The sequence below is a fragment of the Pipistrellus hanaki genome (genome assembly GCF_964339955.1).
Source record: "Pipistrellus hanaki genome assembly, chromosome: 3".
In the NCBI taxonomy this organism is placed as follows: Eukaryota; Metazoa; Chordata; class Mammalia; order Chiroptera; family Vespertilionidae; genus Pipistrellus; species Pipistrellus hanaki.
This window is the reverse complement of record NC_140505.1, coordinates 156,438,552-156,459,856: the sequence shown is the minus strand read 5'-3', so window position 1 is coordinate 156,459,856 and position 21,305 is coordinate 156,438,552. Positions and strand designations below refer to the sequence as shown.

General features: G+C 41.5%; 2 protein-coding genes across 13 annotated transcripts in view; one reads left to right on the top strand and one right to left on the bottom strand.

Annotated features, from left to right (window-relative positions):
- PPFIBP1 (PPFIA binding protein 1) overlaps positions 1-21,305 on the top strand; it is a 178,663-nt gene that overhangs the window by 81,374 nt on the left and 75,984 nt on the right. The window lies entirely within an intron of this gene.
- Positions 27-1,543, bottom strand: LOC311619172 (uncharacterized protein C12orf71 homolog). Its single transcript, XM_084877265.1, has one exon. It carries the CDS (start codon positions 1,196-1,198, stop codon positions 467-469), a length of 732 nt encoding a protein of 243 aa, XP_084733391.1. The 5' UTR covers positions 1,199-1,543; the 3' UTR covers positions 27-466.

Below are 21,305 nucleotides of genomic sequence, written 5' to 3'. Positions count from 1 at the left end.
GGGGGTCTCGGGAGCCTTCTTGGGATGCCCTCTTCCCCCAAATGAAGAGAGGACTCGCTGCCTCAGCCAGCGGAAGACCCACCTGAAGTTGAGGAAGGAGAGGGGTTGTGTACTAGAATGAGTGTCCTCCTTCTTCGACTTATCTGACGAGATTGAGCAGGTCTCTATAGTACTTGTTCTTTGTCTGCCAGTTGCCTGTCCTATTGTCTACCAAGGAAATGAATGATGAGTGAGATACGTGCAACCTGGATAACATGGGGTCCATAATTACCCATTCATGGGACTCAAGTCCTTTTACCAAAAATAACCTGATTGTAAATGCAAAGTTTCCATACTCATTAATAGAGGCACTCACACTCTTTGAGGATCCCAATTTTAGGCTTTTCTTTACTTTCCTATCCTCTTCTCTCCCTCAGTGGTCCTTGGTATTTTCCCTTTAACTCCACCCTGACCCTTTTCCTGGATGTCATCCTTCTTTCACTCCCAGCCATGTCAGACACCCAGAGGCTCCGCCCTGCTTCATAGCAGGTAGCATTCCACCCAGACCCCTCCACCAGGCCTGCCCCCCTGCTTGCCTCTGAGGTGTCACTGGGCTCACCTCAGCAAGTTCGTTTTCCTGACGCTTTGGAGGAATCTGTGGACACTGGGTGGCATTGTTTTCTGGTGGGTCGAACGTGGGCAAATCTTGAAGACAAGTATCATGTTCTTGATGACTGACCTGAGCCACATGTGGAGGGGTGCTGCTGGGCAGCTGGAAATATTCCTTTTGAGCAAATTCAGGGAATATAAACTCATCATCTTCTTCATCTTTCTGATTTTCTAAAAATTGCTCAAGCCTGTGCAGTTTGCTGAGAGTCAGTTTTGTCTTCTCTTCAGGATCTATCCACAGGCTGTCTCCATGTGGATCCCAATTAACGATTGAGTCTGAAGGGTTAGCGCCATCCCAGGCCAGTGGGATGCCAAGTTTGCCAAACTGCTCTGTGCTGTCCTGAATTTGGTCTTGTCTCTCCATGAGTCTCCCTATACTTTCAGTAGGGACAAAATGGATTGAGGGATTGTGGGAGGATGTGTCCTCACAGGAGGCTGTATTCTCACTGGGGAATGTGTCCTCATTGGGGTAGTAACCCACAGAGAGGCTCAGGGTTGATTTAGAGTCTTCAGTGTCAGCACAGTTGTTGCAGGAGAATGAGTCTGCCATGGAGTTCAAGGGCTCAAATATTAGGTGTCCCTTATCTCAGGAATCTTCAAAATAAAGAAAAAATAGATGAGATTGATAAGCAGTGACATTATCTGTTCCTTTTTCTATTTGGAACTATTCCTTTCTGGTTCATCCTATTTTGCAATCTCCAATGAAAGGTAAAAGAGGCAGCTCTCTCCCTTTAAAAATCTCTTTCTTTGTATAACAATTCCTTCTACTAAGCATCTTCACCTGTTGCCCCACATCATCTCACTACAGTTGAAAGAACTTATAAAAGGAAAATTACCATTGTACAAAGTTTGAAAAATATAAAATACATACATAAGATGAAAATAAATATGCCTATGATCCCTTGATCCAGATATAATGATGACCATTATAAAACCATTTTGGTGGATTTCCTTGTAATCTTTTTCTTTCCATATATGTACATATTTATACATATATATATATATACCCCCATTCATATACATATGTGGGCATGATGTTACATCAGTTGAAACTGAAATTATTTTATGGCATAAAATAATTTATGTTTTTTCTATTTTGTCTCTTTTAACCACTTTCTCGTTAATGACCATTAGCTGGTGGTTATTGTTTTAATAAATAAATTTGTATTAAACCCTATTGTAAGTAATTTTTTATCTCTCTTTAAATTCCTATATGTGTCTTCAATGGATCAAAGGTCACAAACATATTAAAGACATCTGATAGTTGATACTAAATTGCTTTCCAGGAAAGTTATAGCCAGTTAGACACTCATCCTCCCACCATCTGATGGCACTTTTTTGTCCAGCTTTTTCTATGATGTCCCAATAAGTAAGTGGGGGTAGCAAGGGAGGAGGACACACAACGCGCGCGCGCGTGCGCACACACACACACACACACACACACACTCACACACCACACACACACTGCAGACGCCACTATTTTCTGCTGTGATAGATGCCCATGTGAAAGAGGTGCTACCAACTTAGCCCTAAACTGAGGATGTTCAAAATCCTTCAGATCCTGAGTCTCAGTGGCTGGAAGTCACTGCCAGAAGTCTGTGTTCTGAGACTGTTGGTTACCATGGCAACACAAGGGCCCAAATCAGAAAAGTGACAAGAACACAGGAGCGAGCCCTGGCTTCTAAAACATTCTGTAACCATACCATCCCTGGCTAAAGAGGATCCCTCCCGAGGGCAAAAGGATGGTTACTTCTGCAATGGTGGTTGCTTCCCTCTTGTCATGTTCATGCCTAAGATGTTTCCTATTTTAAGATAATTCAGAGCCTATTAGTGAGATGGACATAAACACTCTGTTATCGCATGGAGAGGTGAGTGCAGCAGCAGAACTTAAACATAAGGGTGTGGAAGAACAAAAGGAGTCGCCTCGTGCAGCCGTGGTTGAGATTGAGGGGTCAGGAAAAGCCCAGTGGGGGAATGACTTCTCATGTATGTTGGAGGGAAGAAGTTATGATGTGAGGTGTAAAGCAGGGGTGTGGGAGAGGGCCTTTCAGGCAGAGGGAAGAGCAGGAGCAGGGACACCAAGGTGAGAAACAGCCGGTGATGGGGAGAGATCAAGCAGGGATCGGATCGGCGAGGTCATGGAAGGCCCCCTCCCTCCCCTTAGGGAACCTGGATTTTATCCTGAAGCCTATACTTGGATGGTAGTGTTCATTGATCAGGCCCTCTTCCAGGCAATTCAAAGTACATTGACATACTTGACATGGTTAAAACAAACAAGACTTCCAGTGGAGTTGGCAGCATGAATGTTATTGCTTGGCTTTAATGAGAAGGGAATCAATACGTTTGCACTGGGTTGAGGGGAATGGGAGGAGAGGAAGTAGGAACAGTGCATATAGACTATACTTTAGGGGTGTCTGAATGAGAAAGTGAGAGGAGGGTACAGAGTTGAGGTCCAGTTCCACACCCACCCTCCAAATAAAAAAGAGGTGAGAATTCAATACGAGGAAGAGTTCAAAATATGAAACTTGGCTGCTTTGTTTGGAGAAACTAAGGGTGGGATCCATGGCAGGGGCTGACGGGTTAGTTGTAATAAAAGGAATATCTTGTTCCATGATATTAGAAGGGGTAAAGGAAGATGAACATGGAAAAATTTGGAGGAATGCATTGTTAAGTTCCACATTTTATTTGAGTTTTTCAGCTAGTCTTCTGCCTTATTCCTGAGGTTAAATCTGCTTCCTCTCTCTCTCTCTCTCTCTTTTTTTTTTAAAGCATTAATTCTGTTAGCTGGATCTCTTTTCTTATTCTCCTTGTTCCCAACATTATCTTGACAGCCTTTTCAGCAACAGGAAGTGTCTTGGTTCTTCTAGAATTGCTTTTGCTTGTCTTCTTCTTGCTCTGGGCATCCCTGCTGCTCACCACGCCCTCCAGCCTCCCAGGCTGCCCTTCCCTTCCAATGGCATCGTGACATTATCTGGGGATTGGTCAGATCATGGCTCCTCAGTGATCCAGTCTGCTCACTTTGCCTTCACTGCTATGGTGTTCTCAGTGGGTACTTCATGGCGGAGATAGTAAATCTTTCATTCTCTGTTTCCAAATATGTGATTCTGAAGACAAATGTGAGTTCTTCTGTAGGACTGAAAGCTCTCAGTTGCATAGATTAAACTTTTCTATGAGCAGTGACCATGGCCAATGTTGTTATAGCAACCTCTAGTCTAGTCTAAGCTGTGAGGCTATGGGAGATTGTTTCTAGGTCAATTCAGTTAATTTCAGGAAGGGAATAGAGCACCAACTCAGAGTTTCCTAGGGACTGAGTGCATATGTACTTGGAAAAAGCATATTCTTAACATTGCTTAGATTTGCTTTTGGTTGTTTTTTTAAATTTGCAAGTTTCAAACAGCATTAAAAGAAACCATAAGGTTTTTATATTTATCAAAAAGAGGCTTGGCTTTAAACACACACACACACACACACACACACACACACACACACCAAGAAACACTGGTCTGACTTAAAAGAACCTCAACTCATTGGAATCTACTGGTTGCTTAAGATCTTTCCCAAATATTTTTCTCTGTCTCTTATTTTCATTAAACAAGAACTTTGGTATGGCTCTCAGGTTTGTCACTGTTGTACGGGTTTAACTTTGTAGATTGTATTAACTAAAAGTATTTTAGGTGACTCTGTTTCAGGAGTTACGATGGCATGATGTAAGAAATAGAGTTGGCGCTAGGGAGACATCATCTCTACTACCCAATGGAGGCTGTTTGGCCCGTAGCCACAGACTGCTCACCACCCTCATGAGTGGTTGGGGACCTAGACCAATCCCGGGGGTGTCAGTCAGGAGCAACATATTCCCTGGCATTTGTGGTGCACTTACTACATGCCAGGTCCTGTCCTAAGCACTTTGCATGTATTTGTTTATATTTTACAGCAACCCAGTCAATTATCATTATTTGCTCTGTTTTAATGAAGAAGGAACCAAAGTATAACCTGCCCACCATCCCAGATCATAAACTGTACAGCCTGGATTCAAATGTAGGCAGTCTGTCTCCAGAGACCCTATTCTTATCCTCTACACAGTCCTGTCTTTCTGGAGTCTGACTGCTCACAAACCCAAATTATGAAACCTTCAACAAAGTAACTATCAAGTGTCAAGGTCATAAGAGACAAGAAAAGACTGAGTGTGTCACAGACTGGAGGAGGCTAAGGAGAAACAGCCACCTAATGCACTGGGGATTCTAGATGGGATCATAGAGTAGATAAAGGACATTGGTGTAAAACCTGGGGATATCGCAATGTTTATTTTAGTTAATAATATTATACTAAAGTTAATTTCCTGGTCTGATTATTTTTTGTGTTAAGATGCTAACTTTAAGATACGGGATTGTGTTTGCAACTTCTCTGTATGTCTAAAATTAGGTCAAAATTTTTTTAAAAAATTAAATATGTAAGTAGAGTAAATGATGCAGCAAAAACCTGTATACTGATAGCTCATTTTGGCCAAGTTTGCCATAGTTGATCCATTACTTCTTTGAAAAGTAATACATCGTTCTACATAATGATTTATGCCCCCCTTGTATTCCTTCCCTGATTCCCTTCTTTCCCCACTTCTGCCATGATCGCTATTCTGAAAGTGCTATTTATCTCCTGCAGGCTTTAATAGCATTTTAGTTTATTACTAGTGGAGGCAGATGGGATGATGTCCTAGCATCAAGATTTACAAATAAATATATTGTCTTACCTTTGAAGACAAAAACCAATGTAACGAATTTACTTCATACCACTGCACTGGACACTTAAAATGATTAATATGGTAACTTTTGTCATGTTTATTTTACCACAATAAAAAAAATAATTTGGGGGGGGAAGAAGGAGGAGAACAATGTAAACAGACTATAAAGGATACTCTTTAGAAAAGAGTAAGTCCCTTATTCTCATCGCTTGTTTTGTTTCATAAGAATTATTGTGACAAGGTCATCATTTTCCCCACCCAGATTGCCAGCTGAGGTATTTACGGTGTTTATTTTGGGGGGTGGGGAGAGGATGGGTGCAGTTTCCTATGCTCTATTTATATGTCCATTCTCAAACAGACAAGACCTTATCGAAGCTCATGGGTTTCATTAGAGGAGGAGGATGGTGAAGCAGTGTTGTGGCGAATGCAAAGCTCAATGTTGTCGGTCCTCTCCTAGGTGCTTTCACACGGTGGATGGTTTAATCTTCATGACAAGCCTCTGAGTGGTGGATCTTCACCCCAGTTGATTGTGCAGTTCAGATCTGCCTCCAGAGCCAGAGGCCCGAGCTGCTGCCAAGAACTGGCCTCAGCGGGTTATACCTCAAGGGTTGGTATGATTAGCCAACTATGACAGTAGATGGGAACTATAGGTCTCCTTTTACACAACTTCACCTCCCAGTATGGACATGAAAGCAATTCACAGGGCAAATTCTGCCGCACAAACAAGCATTTAGTGGCAAGCAGGCCTAAAAATATCGAACAGCCTTGTTTTGTAAGCTCCAGAACTGTGCTGTCTTGTAGGGTAGCCACTAGTCGCATGTAGTAGTCATATTTTAAAACGAAATTAAAATTTTATTTTTTCCCTCACTCTAGATCCATTTCGAATGCTCAATGACCAGCTGTAGCTAGTGGCTACCTTGTTGCATAAGGCAAACAGAATATTTTCACCATTGCAGAAGGTTCTGTTGGACAGAGTTGCCCTGGGGTTCCCTATGTTCTGTCCTTTTGTGAATTTGGGTAACACTCTGAACAAAAGGAAGTTCCATTAGAGGCAGATGGGACGATATTCTAGCATCAAGATTTAGCTAACTTACTTATCGGGATCAGGTGACAATATTTCATCCAAAGCATCTTAAAACGGCTAACCCAATGGGAGAAAATAAGAATAGGAGGTAGCCTACAGTGTTTTTCTTGTATTCTAGAAAATCAGAAAGATGATATCTGAAGTACAAATGAGGAATGAGTGTGAATAGGAGCAGGAAATGTGAGTGCCTATATTAAATAATAATTCAATTTAATTATAATAGAAGGGAACTAGAAGAAAAGCAGAATGGAAATAGGTGAGTCTAGGGTGGGTGTTTTTCTGCATCTCTCTGGCCATTTACCCTTGACCATTACAGAGTTCCCCCCAGTAGACACTATCTGTGGACCAAAACCTCCCACCCTTGCTCCCCCTCCCACTTTTAAATTATGTACCAATTCAGTGCTTTTACATTTCTCTCCAACCTTTCCTTAGCAAGCACAGATAAAGCTCTCTCTCCACAGGCCTGAGGCTAAATAAAATTAAGCTACAGGAAGTTCCCCACTTCTGGCTCAGATCTCCCCCAGCATCTGTGAATGGATGCTCTTGTGTGCCTGCACAATGGTCTCTATTGAATTATGAACCACTTGTGCACGTCGTCTTTTGGAAGATAGATAGTTTGTTACCCAGAATGCATTTGTGGTGGCCTCCTAATTTAGGAACTGGTTAATGAAATGACATTGGTTAATGGAAATGACATTGGCTAATGAAAACTATAGGACATGATCAAATATTTTTCAAATATTTTGAAGATAAAAACAACTTTGTTTAAATTACAAAAAACAATACTAGGTATTATGCAAAATTAGAAGATGCAAGACAAAAAGAAGAAATATTTTAAACAAAGACAAAACTTTAGGTATAGAAATCAGATGACTGCCTGCCAGGAGCTAGCGGTGGGGACGCGGTCTCTGCTGCAGAGGGACCGAGGGGACAGCCATAATCTCTACCAGCACTGTCTGATGACTGTTAATTGAGCCACAAATGCAAGACAGTGCCTTTTAGTTTTCTAATTTTGGTGGTGGCTACCCGACTGTGTACATTTACCAGAACTTATTGACTTGTACACCTAAAAAAGGGTGACTTTTACCATGTTAAGTGTACTCAATTTAAACAAACAAACAAACAAACAAACAAACAAACACAGATTTCTGCTAGCCAGAATGAGCTAATATAGGTTCTTCCCATGAACATTTATAAAAATTATCCCCTAAAATGAATCTCAGGATAGAATTGGGCAATTTAAAAAAGTTAAAAAGTAAGAGCTAATAATTTTTATAGATGTTAGGTGTGTGTGTGTGTGTGTGTGTGTGTGTGTGTGTGTGTGTCTGTTTTTCCCACACAGCCTAGTTTAGAAATGACTGGTGAAAATTTAATTAGTGCATTTTTTTAAAAAGGTTTTGATGTGTTTGACAAGATAAAGATGAGCACACTTTTTTTTTTTTCATTGTTTTTTTTTATTGATTAGAGTATGGTTTTGAGGAGGGACCCATGCCAATCAATGCTAATTCTAGGAAAAAGCTTATCATTTCGGTTTCATAACTACTTCTCTTGAAATAGCATTAAAAGTCACTTGTCTCAGACTTCCTTCTGCTTCTGTTACATAGCATGCTTTGTAGTAACTATTTTGACAGTAGATCTGACTAGCTGTAGGCGTTTTTGGGGTATGTATGGAGGGATGGAGCGCATACCTTCTTGATAGGAGGAGGTTGTAGAGCAGTTGGTTGTGGGAGAGTAAGTTTAACTTTCAGAACTAAAGCCAGGAGGTATTTTTGGTTGTGGAACAATGTGTCACGGGTTATAAATAATGCCATTTGCCACTTGGCAGCTATTTTGGTGTTTTCTTTTTACACCTAAAAAAAAAATCCATATTTACATTTTGTCAACATTGACCATACAACTGAATAAGTCTAGGAGACATAGGTGGAAAAAATAACTTCTAAATAGTCTTAAAACCCAAATTCCTGGACTGAATATTAAAAGATAAAATTCATTAGGGTTGGAAAACCAATCCCATACGTGTAAGGCTGGGAAGGCACACTGATAGGAGATTATTCCACAGCATTCGAGAGGACCAAGTGTGGTGTCCTGGTTTTGAACCCGACAAGCTGCGGAATACATTAAAGAAGTAGGCCCCAGGTTAAGAAGAAGGTAAGCTCTTCTCCTTTTGTTTCTTCTTAGTTCAGTATCCTGTGCTCAAGAAGCAGTTGATCTACGTCTGCCCTTTTCAAGATGAATTTCATCTACCTCAGAGGTGGTCAGATTCAATGTGCATTGAAAATGTAGGTCCCTGTCCCCAGAAATTTTTAGTTTAATAAATAGAAATGGGGCCTAGAATCTGCACCCTCAGCCTGCCCTTGCTGATAGACTCCTCCTGCGGAAACACTGATTTAGAACAACCAGTTAGACTTTTATTAGGTTTTCTCTGTTATCAGACACTATGATGAATTCAGATAAAAGCCAGGGTTCCAGTTGTGAACACGTTCACGCAGCTTACAGCACAAGGCAGGCTTCTTGAGTGGGACAGTTGGTATGAAGTGAAGGAATTCAGAGCCCAAGGGTCATGCCACCAACAAGTGACACCAGGGTATGGGTTGGATTCAACTTAGTGGAGACGAAACTGGGTGTCTGGGCACTTTGAGGGGGGAGGTAGTGTGAGATCCAAGAGGGAAGATGGCATCACCTGTGGGAGGAGCTTTATTTTGATATTGGCTGCAGTTTTGAACACCATAGAACTTTTTTTTAAAAATATATATATTTTTTATTGATTTTTTACAGAGAGGAAGGGAGAGGGATAGAGAGCTAGAAACATCGATGAGAGAGAAACATCGACCACCTGCCTCCTGCACACCCCTTACCTAGGATGTGCCCCACAACCAATGCACATGCCCTTGACCAGAATCGAACCTGGGACCTTTCATTCTACAGACTGACCCTCTATCCACTGAGCCAAACTGGTTTTGGCACCAAGGAACTTTTTTTTTTAATTAAAATATATATATATATATATTATTGATTTTTTTACAGAAAGGAAGGAAGAGAGATAGAGAGCTAGAAATGTCGATGAGAGAGAAACATCGACCAGCTGCCTCTTGCACACTCCCTACTGGGGATGTGCCCGCAACCAACGTACATGCCCCTGACCTGAATCGAACCTGGGACCTTTCAGTCCTCACACCGACGCTCTATCACTGAGCCAAACCGGTTTTGGCTTTTTTAAAAAAAAAATTTAATATATATTTTATTGATTTTTTACAGAGAGGAAGAGAGAGGGATAGAGAGTTAGAAACATTGACCAGCTGCCTCCTGCACACCCCCTACCTAGGATGTGCCCCACAACCAATGCACATGCCCTTGACCGGAATCGAACCTGGGACCCTACAGTCCAGAGACCGACACTCTATCCACTGAGCCAAACCGGCTTTGGCACCAAGGAACTTTTAACAGTCAAAAAGAAATATGGAAATTAGCAAGTAGACGTGAAGGAAATCTCATTGTCAGTGGTTCTTGAACTTTTGCATGCCCTAGAATCACCTGGAGGACTTGTTCAAGCACAGTCTGCTGAGTCCCACCTTCAGAGCTTCCCATTCAGTAGGTCTGGGATGGGGCCTGAGCATTTCCATGTCTAACAAGTTCTCAAGTTCTGCTGATGCTTCTTGGTCTGGGGATCACGCTGTGAGACTCACGGCGCTTAATGAATGTATAAACATTCTGTAAGTGAGGAGAGAAACAGATTGTGGGAGCAAAATGGAGAAGGGATGGTCATCCAGGTGTTATGTGACCTACAACTCCTAACATGTGGACTTACCTTTTCCCCTTTTCTTCTGAGATTTGTTTACTTTTACGGCAACTGGTCCAACCAAGAATGCTCTGGGGATAGGAATGTAGTCATGGAGAATAATTTGAGAACTGCAAATCTTATATTTAGCATGCAGCCACAGTGCTTTTAAAACTCTGTTCATAATTGTATTTCTCAGATATTATAAGGAAAAATGTAAGAAAGGTATTTCATATTTTAGAACTGACTTTTACCCTAAATCATATTAACTCACTGCTCTATGGAAGTCTCAACTCTAAAAGTGAACTCATGACCATAATCTCTCAAACTTGCTCCTCCTCCAGTGCTCTTTATAAACAGCATCATCATTGGCCCAGTTTTTCGTGGCAAAGGGTGGGTGTCTTCCTGGACATCATTCCTTCTCTCTCACACTTTCTCCGAGCACCTGGTCATTCACAAAGCCCGGTCAGTTCCATCTTCTGATACATCCTGTGCCCTCATCATTTTGTCTGCTCACCAATTCTCACCTGGACCTTCCCCCATCTTCTCTGGCTTCCTTCTGATTCCTCACCTATGTAGGAGCCAGAATGATTTTTTTTTTTTTTAAGAAACACAAACCCCGTATCATGTCATCCCTTCAGTGACAGCCCTGAATAATCTTTAGATTCTCAAAATGGCCCTCATGGTTTTGCCAGGTTCAAAAGCAGGGCCCTGCATGGCATGGTCCCTGCCAACATCTCCCTCTTTGTTCTTTAAACTCCCATCCCAGTCACTGTTTCACTGCTTGAACTAAACCCAGGTAAACCCATGCTCTTTGCTGAGGTGACGCTAGACCTCTGTTCCACAGAGAAGCAGGGGAGAGTGGTGTGGTCCTTAGGGAGCGTTTGTGTGATTAGAAGACGGCAGCCCTGCAGGCAGATGTGGCCCTTGTGCTAGGACAGGCTGGATCTCAGCCTCCACTTGCCAGGGCAGGGCACTCTGTGTAGGACACAACCTGCTTAGCCAGAATGGTGACCCTTGGTGTCACTTGGTTTGCCTCCAAATGAAAATAGGTCTGCTTGTCCTATTGAGAAGCAGAGTTCTGGACAATGTTTTGAAACCTCTGGTAGCCTGCTGATGTACCCTGTTTCCCTGAAAATAAGACAGTGTCTTATATTAATTTTTGCTCCCAAAGATGTGCTAGGTCTTATTTTCAGGGGATGTCTTATTTTTCCATGAAGAAGAATGCGGTACACATCTATTGTTAAATGAAAATAAAGGAAATTTATTACCTGTATACGGTACGGTAGTACGGTAGTTGTCAACACAAACCAGACAAACTGTGAATCCTACAGTATCAAGAATTTACTCATTTGTTCCATGACAATCATGTCATCATCTTCTGGAACATCATCAGAACAATCCAATTCCTGGTGAATTTCTTGTGACTCCATTTCTTTCAGAATCAGTGGACCAGATCTCTCATGTTTAGCCTAGGGAGGGCCTTATTTTTTGGGGGGATGCCTTATATTTCACTCAGAAGGAAACCCGTAAGTAGGTCTTATTTTTGGAGGCTGTCTTATTTTCGGGGAAACACGTTAGTGATCATTGCAAATATAAAAACACTTCTACCATGAAGCTGTACAAATTGTTTTTTGCGTGACTGGGATATCCTGGATGTGTCTTTACAAGCCAGCATGGCGCTTGAGGACATATTTGTGCTGCTCTTGCACTAGCCCTTCTCACAGCTGAAGATTAGGAGTAATGTTCAACCTAGAAGGTGTTTAAATGCTAGCCTGTAAGTTTGGACGGAATACTTAAAGCCAACAGACTCCGTGGTTTTAGGATGTGGAGGAGGGCCTCCAACTCGTTGGAGTGGCAGGACATTCTTCCATCTGACATGTTCGCGCTTGTGAAAATGACTTGAAGTATGTGAGACCTGGCAGGAGAAGAAACGGGAGGAGACCTGATTCTTGGTAGGCATGAGTCATCTTATAAAAATTTAAATCGAGCATTTTATTAAGCACTTTCGTTGTCGGTACAAAACTATTCATCAGTCCTAGATCGCTTTGATGTACATGTTCTATATCCACATATCCTCTGCCAGAATCCTAGCATAAATCTCTCCCCGAGCAAACACTGAATAAATACCACTATGAAATTTTGCCTTTGATTTGGGGGCAGTTTAGTTTCTTGTTTTTCAGCTCAGTTTTGAATGCTGTTTGTATCTTTTTAAATATTTTTTTCAGCTTTATGGATGTGCCAACACATTATATGTGTTAGGGGTACTATAAGAAGGTATGAAGTACTACCAAGCATATGCAATACTTTGTGATTTAAAAACTAATGGACAGTCTCTGGAGGTCATTTTTGGGTCTCTCAGTAGGAATCGGATTTGAATTTGGGAACAAGTAACCGCTCTGTAAATGTTTGTTTTGAAATGGAAACCGCTGAATGTGTTATTTCTAATAGGATTAGTGTGCTATGCTCATTGCCAGGTTATAAAAGGCAGCTGTTGAGTGTTGTCACTGAAAAGAATATAACATGTCCGGAAGATTGTTGCCTATGAAACACATTCTTCTATACAGAGCAGTGGCTGGGTTTCTCAGGCCAGTTGCGCTCTGAACTCTGCCTCATAGGATGCCCTGTACCTTTGTAGTCATGCCCGACTCAACATCTCGCCACTTGTACTAGTTTGCTAGGACTGCCATCACAAAGCACTACAAACTGGGTGTCTTTTCAAGAGCAATGTCTTCCATTTCTGGAGACTGGATGTCCATAATCAGGGTGTTGGCAGGGACCTTCTGAGGACTTCAAGGGATGGACTTGTTCCGGGCTCCTCTCCTTTGTTTTCAGATCATCTTCCTTTTGGGCACATTTCTGGGTCCAATTTTCCCGTTTTTGCAAGGACACTGGTCAAATTGGAATAGGACTCACCCTAGTGATCCCATTTTAACTTTATTATCTCTGAAAAGACACTATCTCCAAATAAGGTCACATTCTGGGGTACTGGGGTTTGGGGGAGACACGGTTTGGCCCAGCAGAACACCTATAGTTGAGCTCTGATACAAACTAACCTCAGAAATCTAGCAATATTTACTTTGGGATCTTCTATAAGTCACACACCCCCCCACACACAAAAAAATCTGTAAATTAGCTGAATTTTCACCTCTTTTCCTGACCCAAAAGAGCACCTCATGTTGGTGGTGTCTGTTCTATGGATAGTAGGGCTCTCTCCCTCATTCATTTCATGAGTCACGAGGCCAAAAAGTGTTACGTAAATGAAAACAAAGACGAGAGCAGCACCTTTAAAAAGGGGACTTCAGCCACTCCCTTCCTATCCAAGACCATGACCTGTAAAATATCTAACCTGGCCCAAGTTTCAAGGATTTAAAACATAATAACACGGTGACCCGCAATGTGTTTTTACTTGACACATGTTTTAGTCACACTGTTCTTGCATATCCTTCATTTTCCGCATAAGCCTTGTGTAGTTGAGCGGTTTTGACACCCACAGTTCCAATGCTTTTGGCCGAGTGCTTGCAGCTTATGGTGCTGTCCAGTGACCCCTTCAGAGGTATAGGTCCTTGAGCTGAAGGATGTCTTCCTCTGCTCTTCTGGGCCTTTCCAAGTTCCTGGGAGATCAGGCATCTTCCAAACCTCTTCCTCTGCAGACCACGGGTCCTCTCATACTTGGCTGCCCCTCTCTGTTTTTTAAGCTGACCTCACGCCCTGTTACCCAGTGTGCCATGTGTGAATGTGATGGACATGGATCTTCTAAGGCACATGTGTCAAACACAAGGCCCGAGGGCCAAATCTAGCCCGCCAGGCCTTGCAATGTGGCCCGCACCGCGCTGTCATCACTGCACTCCGCTGTCAGTTTATGACATTGTCAGTTTATGACTGTTCAGTAAACCATTCGGCCCGCAATTTAGGCTGGATTTTAGATTTTGGCCCCTTCTCTGATTGAGTTCGACACCCCTATTCTAAGGCTTCTGGGTGTTGAGGCACAACTCTAATTTTGTTTCTCTTAGCCCCAGAGATAAGGATGAATGGGATCTTCTCTCCTGTCTCTACTAAATAAGTCAACTTTTGTCTCCCATCAAGTGTATTCTAAAGTATCAGCAATCTGTTAACAAAACTACCATCTCTGTGGAAACAGAATTTAGGTCAGGTTAGATATCACATGGCAGCCTCATCATGCCTCTGTAGACCTGTAACATATGGAAGGAAACGAGATCGAGATCTTTTCTGACTCTGTGGGAAAGGCCCCCGTAACAGTTACTGTTGAGATGAAGTAGGTTATATGTACCCTGAGTGGCCAGATTATTATGATCACCTGACGTTTGTAGGCAAATTAGCTGTACACTGCATCGTATGGGATATAGAAGCCGAAGGCCTGTTCGAACTCCTTTGCTGTCTGCAGTTACCAAGATAAAACTTCTCCAATTCACACAGGAACACAAGGATTGGGCAGTCAAGCATTGGAAAAACGTCATGTGGTCTCATGAATCACATTTCCAGTCGCATTATGCAGATGGCACAGTGAGAATTTTGAGGAAACAGCATGAAAGCATGCACCCTACATGCATGAGTACAACCCTTCAAGCTGGTGGGAGCAGTGTTATGGTTTGGGGCATATTTTATAGGCATGATTTGGGCCCTTTAATTCGTGTGGAACAATATCTGAATAGCACAACATACCTAAGTATCGTTGCTGATCAAGTTCATCCTATCATGTTGATGGCGTATCCCAATGGAGATGGCTTCTTCCAATAGGACAATGCGCCATGCCACGGTGCTTGTATTGTGCAGGAGTGGTTTCAAGAACATGAGGCAGACTTTACCTTGCTTAGGTGGCCCCCACAATCACCAGATCTCAATCCAATTGAGCATTTGTGGGACGAAGTTAAAAGAGCCAATAGGCAGCTGGTTCCACAACCGTTAAATCTCACAGAACTAGACAGTGCTATTCATCAGGCATGGTGTCAGATTCCTCTCATCACCTTTCAACATCTCGTGGAGTCAATGCCAAGAAGAATCGCTGCAGTATTGAAGGCAAAAGGTGGCCCAACGAAGTACTGATGAGGTGGTCATAATAATCTGGCCACTCAGTGTATAGTAGAGGCCCAGTGCACGACATTCTTGCACTGGTTGGGGGCAGAGGGAGGAGTCTCCTCAGCCTGGCCTGCACCCTCTTGCAGTCTGGGATCCCTCAGGGGATGTCTGCCTGCAAGCTTAGCAGGCCCAAACTGGCAGTTGGATATCCCCTCAGGGGTCCTTAATGCTACCATGGAGGTGCATCCTGGCTTGTGGCTGAGCAGTGCTCTCCCTATGGGAGCGCACTGACCACCAGGGGGCAGCTCCTATGTTGAGTGTCTACCCCTTGGTGGTCAGTTCGCATCATAGCAACTAGTCATTCAGTCGATTTGCATATTAGGGTTTTATTCTCTAGGATTTCCCTAAGACAAAAGGCCAGTTCTCTCTTTCTTCACTAAAAAGCCAACTCTCCTTTCTTTCTGTCCTCCCCCGAGTCTGAGTACCTTGTTGGAGTGTCATTCCATACACCAAAAGGTTGCAGGTTCAATTCCAAGTCAGGGAACATACCTAGGTTGCAGATTCCACCCCTGTTCTATGAGCATAAGGGAGGCAACCATTCAATGTTTCTCTCCTTTCCTCCCTCCCTCCCTCCCTCTTCCTGCCTCCTTCTCTTTCTAAAATCAATAAACAAATCCTTGGGTGAGTATTAAAAAAAAAAAAAAAGGGGGGGGGGTTCTGCAAAGCTTTTGGAGAGCTTGTCTTTTTTTTACTGTCACAGACCTAGGGCACCAATGTCCCAGCTCTCTCAGTGGGGTGAGCACGTAATAAATGTTATTTGCTTTTCTCACTTCTTTTTCTTTCATTTTTCCACCTCCTCTTTTCTTCTTTCCTTTTTATATCCTTATCTTCATGGTTGTTGTTTATAGCATAATTTGTGGGATAGGAGAGAAAGATATATTTATTGGTTCCATAAATACATTCTCATGGCAGACCTTTTTTTGGTCTGTCATGAGAATGTATTTATGGGACCAATAAAGGGTGCTGAGCTCTGGGCTTCAATAGAGCAGAAGGTAAGAGTAATAGGCCCACACACGATGGCTCTCAGCTGGTATCTGGCAGAGACAGAAAACGTAGTTGCATGGAGCTGATATTTATAGAGCCCTTAAAATGGACCAGGCGTATGCAAGGCACCTCACACAAATTTTCTCAAATCATTTTCTGAACTCTGCAGACTCAAAAGAGCTGCTGCCTTACATTGAAATGACTGTAGCTCTAAAATAAATCATGGGGCTGTAAAATATAGCATAGGAATATAGTTAATAATATTGTAATACAACTCTGTACAGTGAAAGTTTCTAGACTTACCTTGGAATCACTTGTAACATATATAAATGTCAAATCAATTATGTTGTGCACCTGAAACTAATGTAATATTGTATTTCATCTATAATTTTTAAATAAGTACTAGGTGTACTAGTTAGTAGGCGGATTTTTTTTCAATAAATGGAGTTACACATATGTTGATATATATACAATTTGATAGGTATGCTATTTTGTTGTATTGACAACAAGCTTCAAAACTTCATATGTCAAATTTGCTGATGGTGTTAACATCACAGATATTTTACACTTAAAAATATTGAATTTTGTGCCAAAAAAAAAAAAAGCATTTGTGGGAAATTTTAAATCATTACTTTATTTTGAAGAAACGTGCTGCTGAATACTTCGGGAAACTTATGGTGAACATGCTCCATCTCAAGATACTTGTGAATGCTGGTTTAAACACTTTAAAAGTGATTATTTCAATGTGGAAGACAATATCCAGGTCAATCGAAAAAGTTTAAAGACCAATAATTACAAGCATTATTGGATGAAGATGTATGTCAAACTCAAAAACAACTTGCAGAAATATTAAACGTTGCTCAGCAAACAATTTCCAGTCGTTTACAAGCAATGGGAAAGATTTTTTTTTTAATTTTTATTGTTCATATTATTACAAATTTTCCTTCCCCCCCCCTCCATTGCTCTCCTCCACCAGGTTCCCATCCCACCCTCTGCCCTTTCCCCACCCCCCATTGTCCTCATCCATAGGTGCACAGATTATGTTCAGTCTCTTCCCGCACCCCCTCTCCCCTTTTCCCCAAGAATTGTCAGCTCATTCCCCTTCCATACCTCTGATTCTATTATATTCAACAGTTAATATTGTTCATCAGATTTTTTTTTAAATTTCCTTGGTTTTTAGATTCACTTGTTGATAGTTATGTATTTGTTGTTCATAACTTTTATCTTTATTTACTTTCTCTTCTGAAAGAACCCCCTTCAGCAATTCATATAATTCTAGTTTGGTGGTGATGGACTCCTTTACCTTTTTTTTATTAGTGAAGCTCTTTATCTGGCCTTCGATTCTGAGTGATAGCTTTGCTGGGTAGATTATCTTTGGCTGTAGGTTCTTACTATTCATCATCTTGAATATTTCTTGCCATTCCCATCTGGCCTGCATGGTTTCTGTTGAGAAATCAGCTGACATTCGTATAGGTGCTCCTTTATAGGTAACTACCTGCTTTGCTGTTGCTGCTTTTAATATTCTCTCTTTGTCTTTTGCTCTTGGAATTTTAATTATGATTTGCCTTGGTGTGGTCCTCTTTGGATTCCTTTTGTTTGGAGTTCTGTGCGCTTCCTGGACTTGTAAGTCTAATTCTTTCACCAGGCAGGGGAAGTTTTCTGTCACTGTTTCCTTCAGTATGTTTTCGATATCTTGCTCTCTCTCATCTTCTGGGACCCCCATAATTCTGATGTTGGTTCGCTTGAAGTTGTCCCAGAGGTTTCTTACATTATCTTCAACTTTCTGGATTCTCTTGTCTTCTTGCTTCTGCGGAGGAGTGTCTTCTGGCTCTTTATGTTCCAAATCTTTGACTTGATTCTTGCGATCTTCCATTCTGTTTTTAGGACTCTGTATAATATATTTTATTTAAGACAATGTATTCTTTATTTCTTGTTGATCCCTTATCATTTCTCCTTGATTCCTTATTAATTCTAGTTGATCCCTTTTCATATCCTCATAGGTCTTATCGACCTTTTCTAGGAAATTTTTGAAAAACCTTATAAGCGTAGATTTGAACTCTATATCCAGTCGCTTTTTGTCCTCCATTTCTTTAGTTTGTGATTTATTTCGTTGTCGCATTTTCGCAGCTTCCCTGATGGGGCAGAGTTTCAGGGTGGAGCCTACAGCCTTGGCTTCCGTCAGCCCCGCCCTATGCGGTTCCTGAGTCTCAGGGTCCTTCAGTACTGGTTGCAAGCACCTCTGAGAGAAAGGTGCCCTCGATTTTCGCCTGCTACCAAACAGTCTAAGCTCTCCCCCAATGAGCCCGAAACTGGGGTTCAGTTCAGTTGGAAGTGGGATTGGAGGTGGCGTTCAGAGCAGTTTGGAGCCCCTGTCTCCTTCCTGCCAGGGCAATCCTGTGGCACAGCCAACCGTCCCTTCTCTGTGGGCAATGCGCGTGCCTCCGGGACCTCCGTTCGCCGCTCCCCCGGGGTTCTGCCTTACAGCCCAGCTCCCTCTGGATGAGCCTGGGTCCCCGGGGTCTGGACTAGAACTGGGGTTCAGAGCAATTGGAACTGGGGCCCAGCACAGTCGGAGCTTTTATCTCCTTCCCACTAGGGAACGCCAGCCAGGCACTCAGCCTCCTCTCTGGCTCCATCCTCTCCGTGCACGCGCTGTGTATCTCCATACCTTTTACAGCTCCTCCGCTCTTCCTTCTGGTTTTCTCCTTGCTTCTCATTGTAGAATTTCCAGTCAGTCGACTTTCCTGTAGTTCTGGGTAATGTCCATTTTATATTTTAGTTGTATTTTATTGAAATTGTTGTGTGCAGCTGCGGCTAGGTGTTTGCCTGCGCAGCCATCTTGGATTCTCCAGCAATGGGAAAGATTTTAAAGGAAGGAAAATGGGTGCCACATCAATTGAATGAAAGACAAATGGAAAACTGAAAATTCATCAGTAAAATGTTGCTTCAATGGTGTGAAAGAAAGTCTTTTTTTGCATCGAATTGTGACTGGTGATGAAAAGTGGATTTATTTTGAGAATCCCAAATACACAAAATCATGGGCTGATCCAGGTCAACTATCAACATTGACTGCAAGGCCAAATCGCTTCAGAAAGAAGACAATGCTCTGCATTTGGTGGGACCAGGAAGGTGTGGTGTATTATGAGCTTCTTAAACTAGGTGAAACAGTTAATACTGATCGCTACTGACAGCAAATAATCAATGTGAACCAAGCTTTGATTGTGAAATGACCAGAATGTTCCAGAAGACGTGACAAAGTAATTTTGCTTCATGATGACGCACCATCACACACTTCAAAACCAGTTCAAGACACGTTAAAAATCTTGCCTGGGAAGTATATGTCTGTGTTCACCAGACCTTGCTCCTTCAGATTACCACTTGTTCCGATCGATGGCACACACACTTTCTGAGCAGCACTTCAAAACGTACGAAGAAGTGGAAAATGGGGTCTCAAAACAAGAAAAGTTCTATTGGGAGGTATCCACAAATTACTTGAAACATGGGGAAATGTGTAGCTAGCGATGGACATTACTTTGAATGAAGCACTTTTGATGATTCTCTTGAAATTGCCGTGTTTTCTTTGATTACAAATCTGCATTAATAACTGGTACACCTAGTAAAATAATTACAAAGAAAAGTTTACAATCCTGTGCTCTGATTTATAGGGTAGAAATTGAGGGAGGACATAAGGGATTTCTGTCACTCTTGAATTGCACTAATGTTCTATGGAATTTTTCTTATACTCTGATCAATGTATCTTTGTTTTCAGTGCCATTTGTTTGTTTTTCACCCCCCTTCCTTTTTTTTTAGGTAAAATTGACATACAACATTTTATTAGTTTGAAGTGTAAAACATAATTTGATATTTGTATATATTGGGAAATGATCAATCACCATAATACGTGAAGTTAACATAGTTACAAAACTATTTTTTTTTTCTTGTGACAAAAACTTTAGTAACATTTTAAAGAATTTTTTAAAAAAAGAAAAAGCTTTAAAGTTTTACTCTGTTAATGACTTTCAAATATGTAATACAGGGTTCTTAACTATGGTCACATGATATACATCTCCAGGACCTCTTTCTTTTATAACTGGAAGTACCTTTTGACCTTCTTTACCCATCTTGCCATCATTATTCCTCTCCTTCCCCTGTCTCCCCCCCGCTCTGGCAAATGCCAGTTTATTCTCTATATCTATGAGCCTGTTTGTATTTATTTATTTGTTTGTTTAGATTCCACATATAAGTGAGAGCATATGATATTTGTCTTTGTCTGTCCTATTTCACTTAGCATAGTGCCCTCAGTGTCCACTGATGTAGTTATAAATGACAAAATTTAATTCGGTTTATGGCAAAATAATATTCCATTGCAGGTTGTGTTCATTTATTAGCTATTGTAAATAGTGCTGCGATGGACACAGGGTTGCATATTACTTTGGAGTTGGTGTTTTGGTTGTTTTCAGATAAATATCCAGAAGTGGAATTGCTGGATCATATGTAATTCTATTTTTAATTGTTTGAGGAACCTCTATTCTGTTTTTCATGGTGGCTGTATCATTTACATTCCCACCCACTGGGCACACGGGCCCCCTTTTCTCTATTACCTCACCAGCATGTTACTTTTTGTCTTTTGATAAGTCCTTTTCACAGGAATGGATGATAGCACGCTGTGGTTTTCATTTGCATTTTCCTGATGATTAGTGATGTTGGGCATCCTTTCAAGTATGAGTTGTCACCCACATGTCTTCTTTAAACCTCTGCCTATTTTTTTGATCAAGTTGTTTATTTGCTGTTGAGGTATATGAATATTTTAAAAATGTATTTGGATACTAACCCTTCATCAGATATATAATTTGCATATATTTTCTTCCATTCCATAGGTTGCTTTTTCATTTTTTGATGATTTCTTTTGTTTTGCAAAACCTTTTTTTCTTTCTTTCTTTCTTTCTTTTTTTGTTTTTGTTTTTTTGTTAGTGTAGTCCCACTTG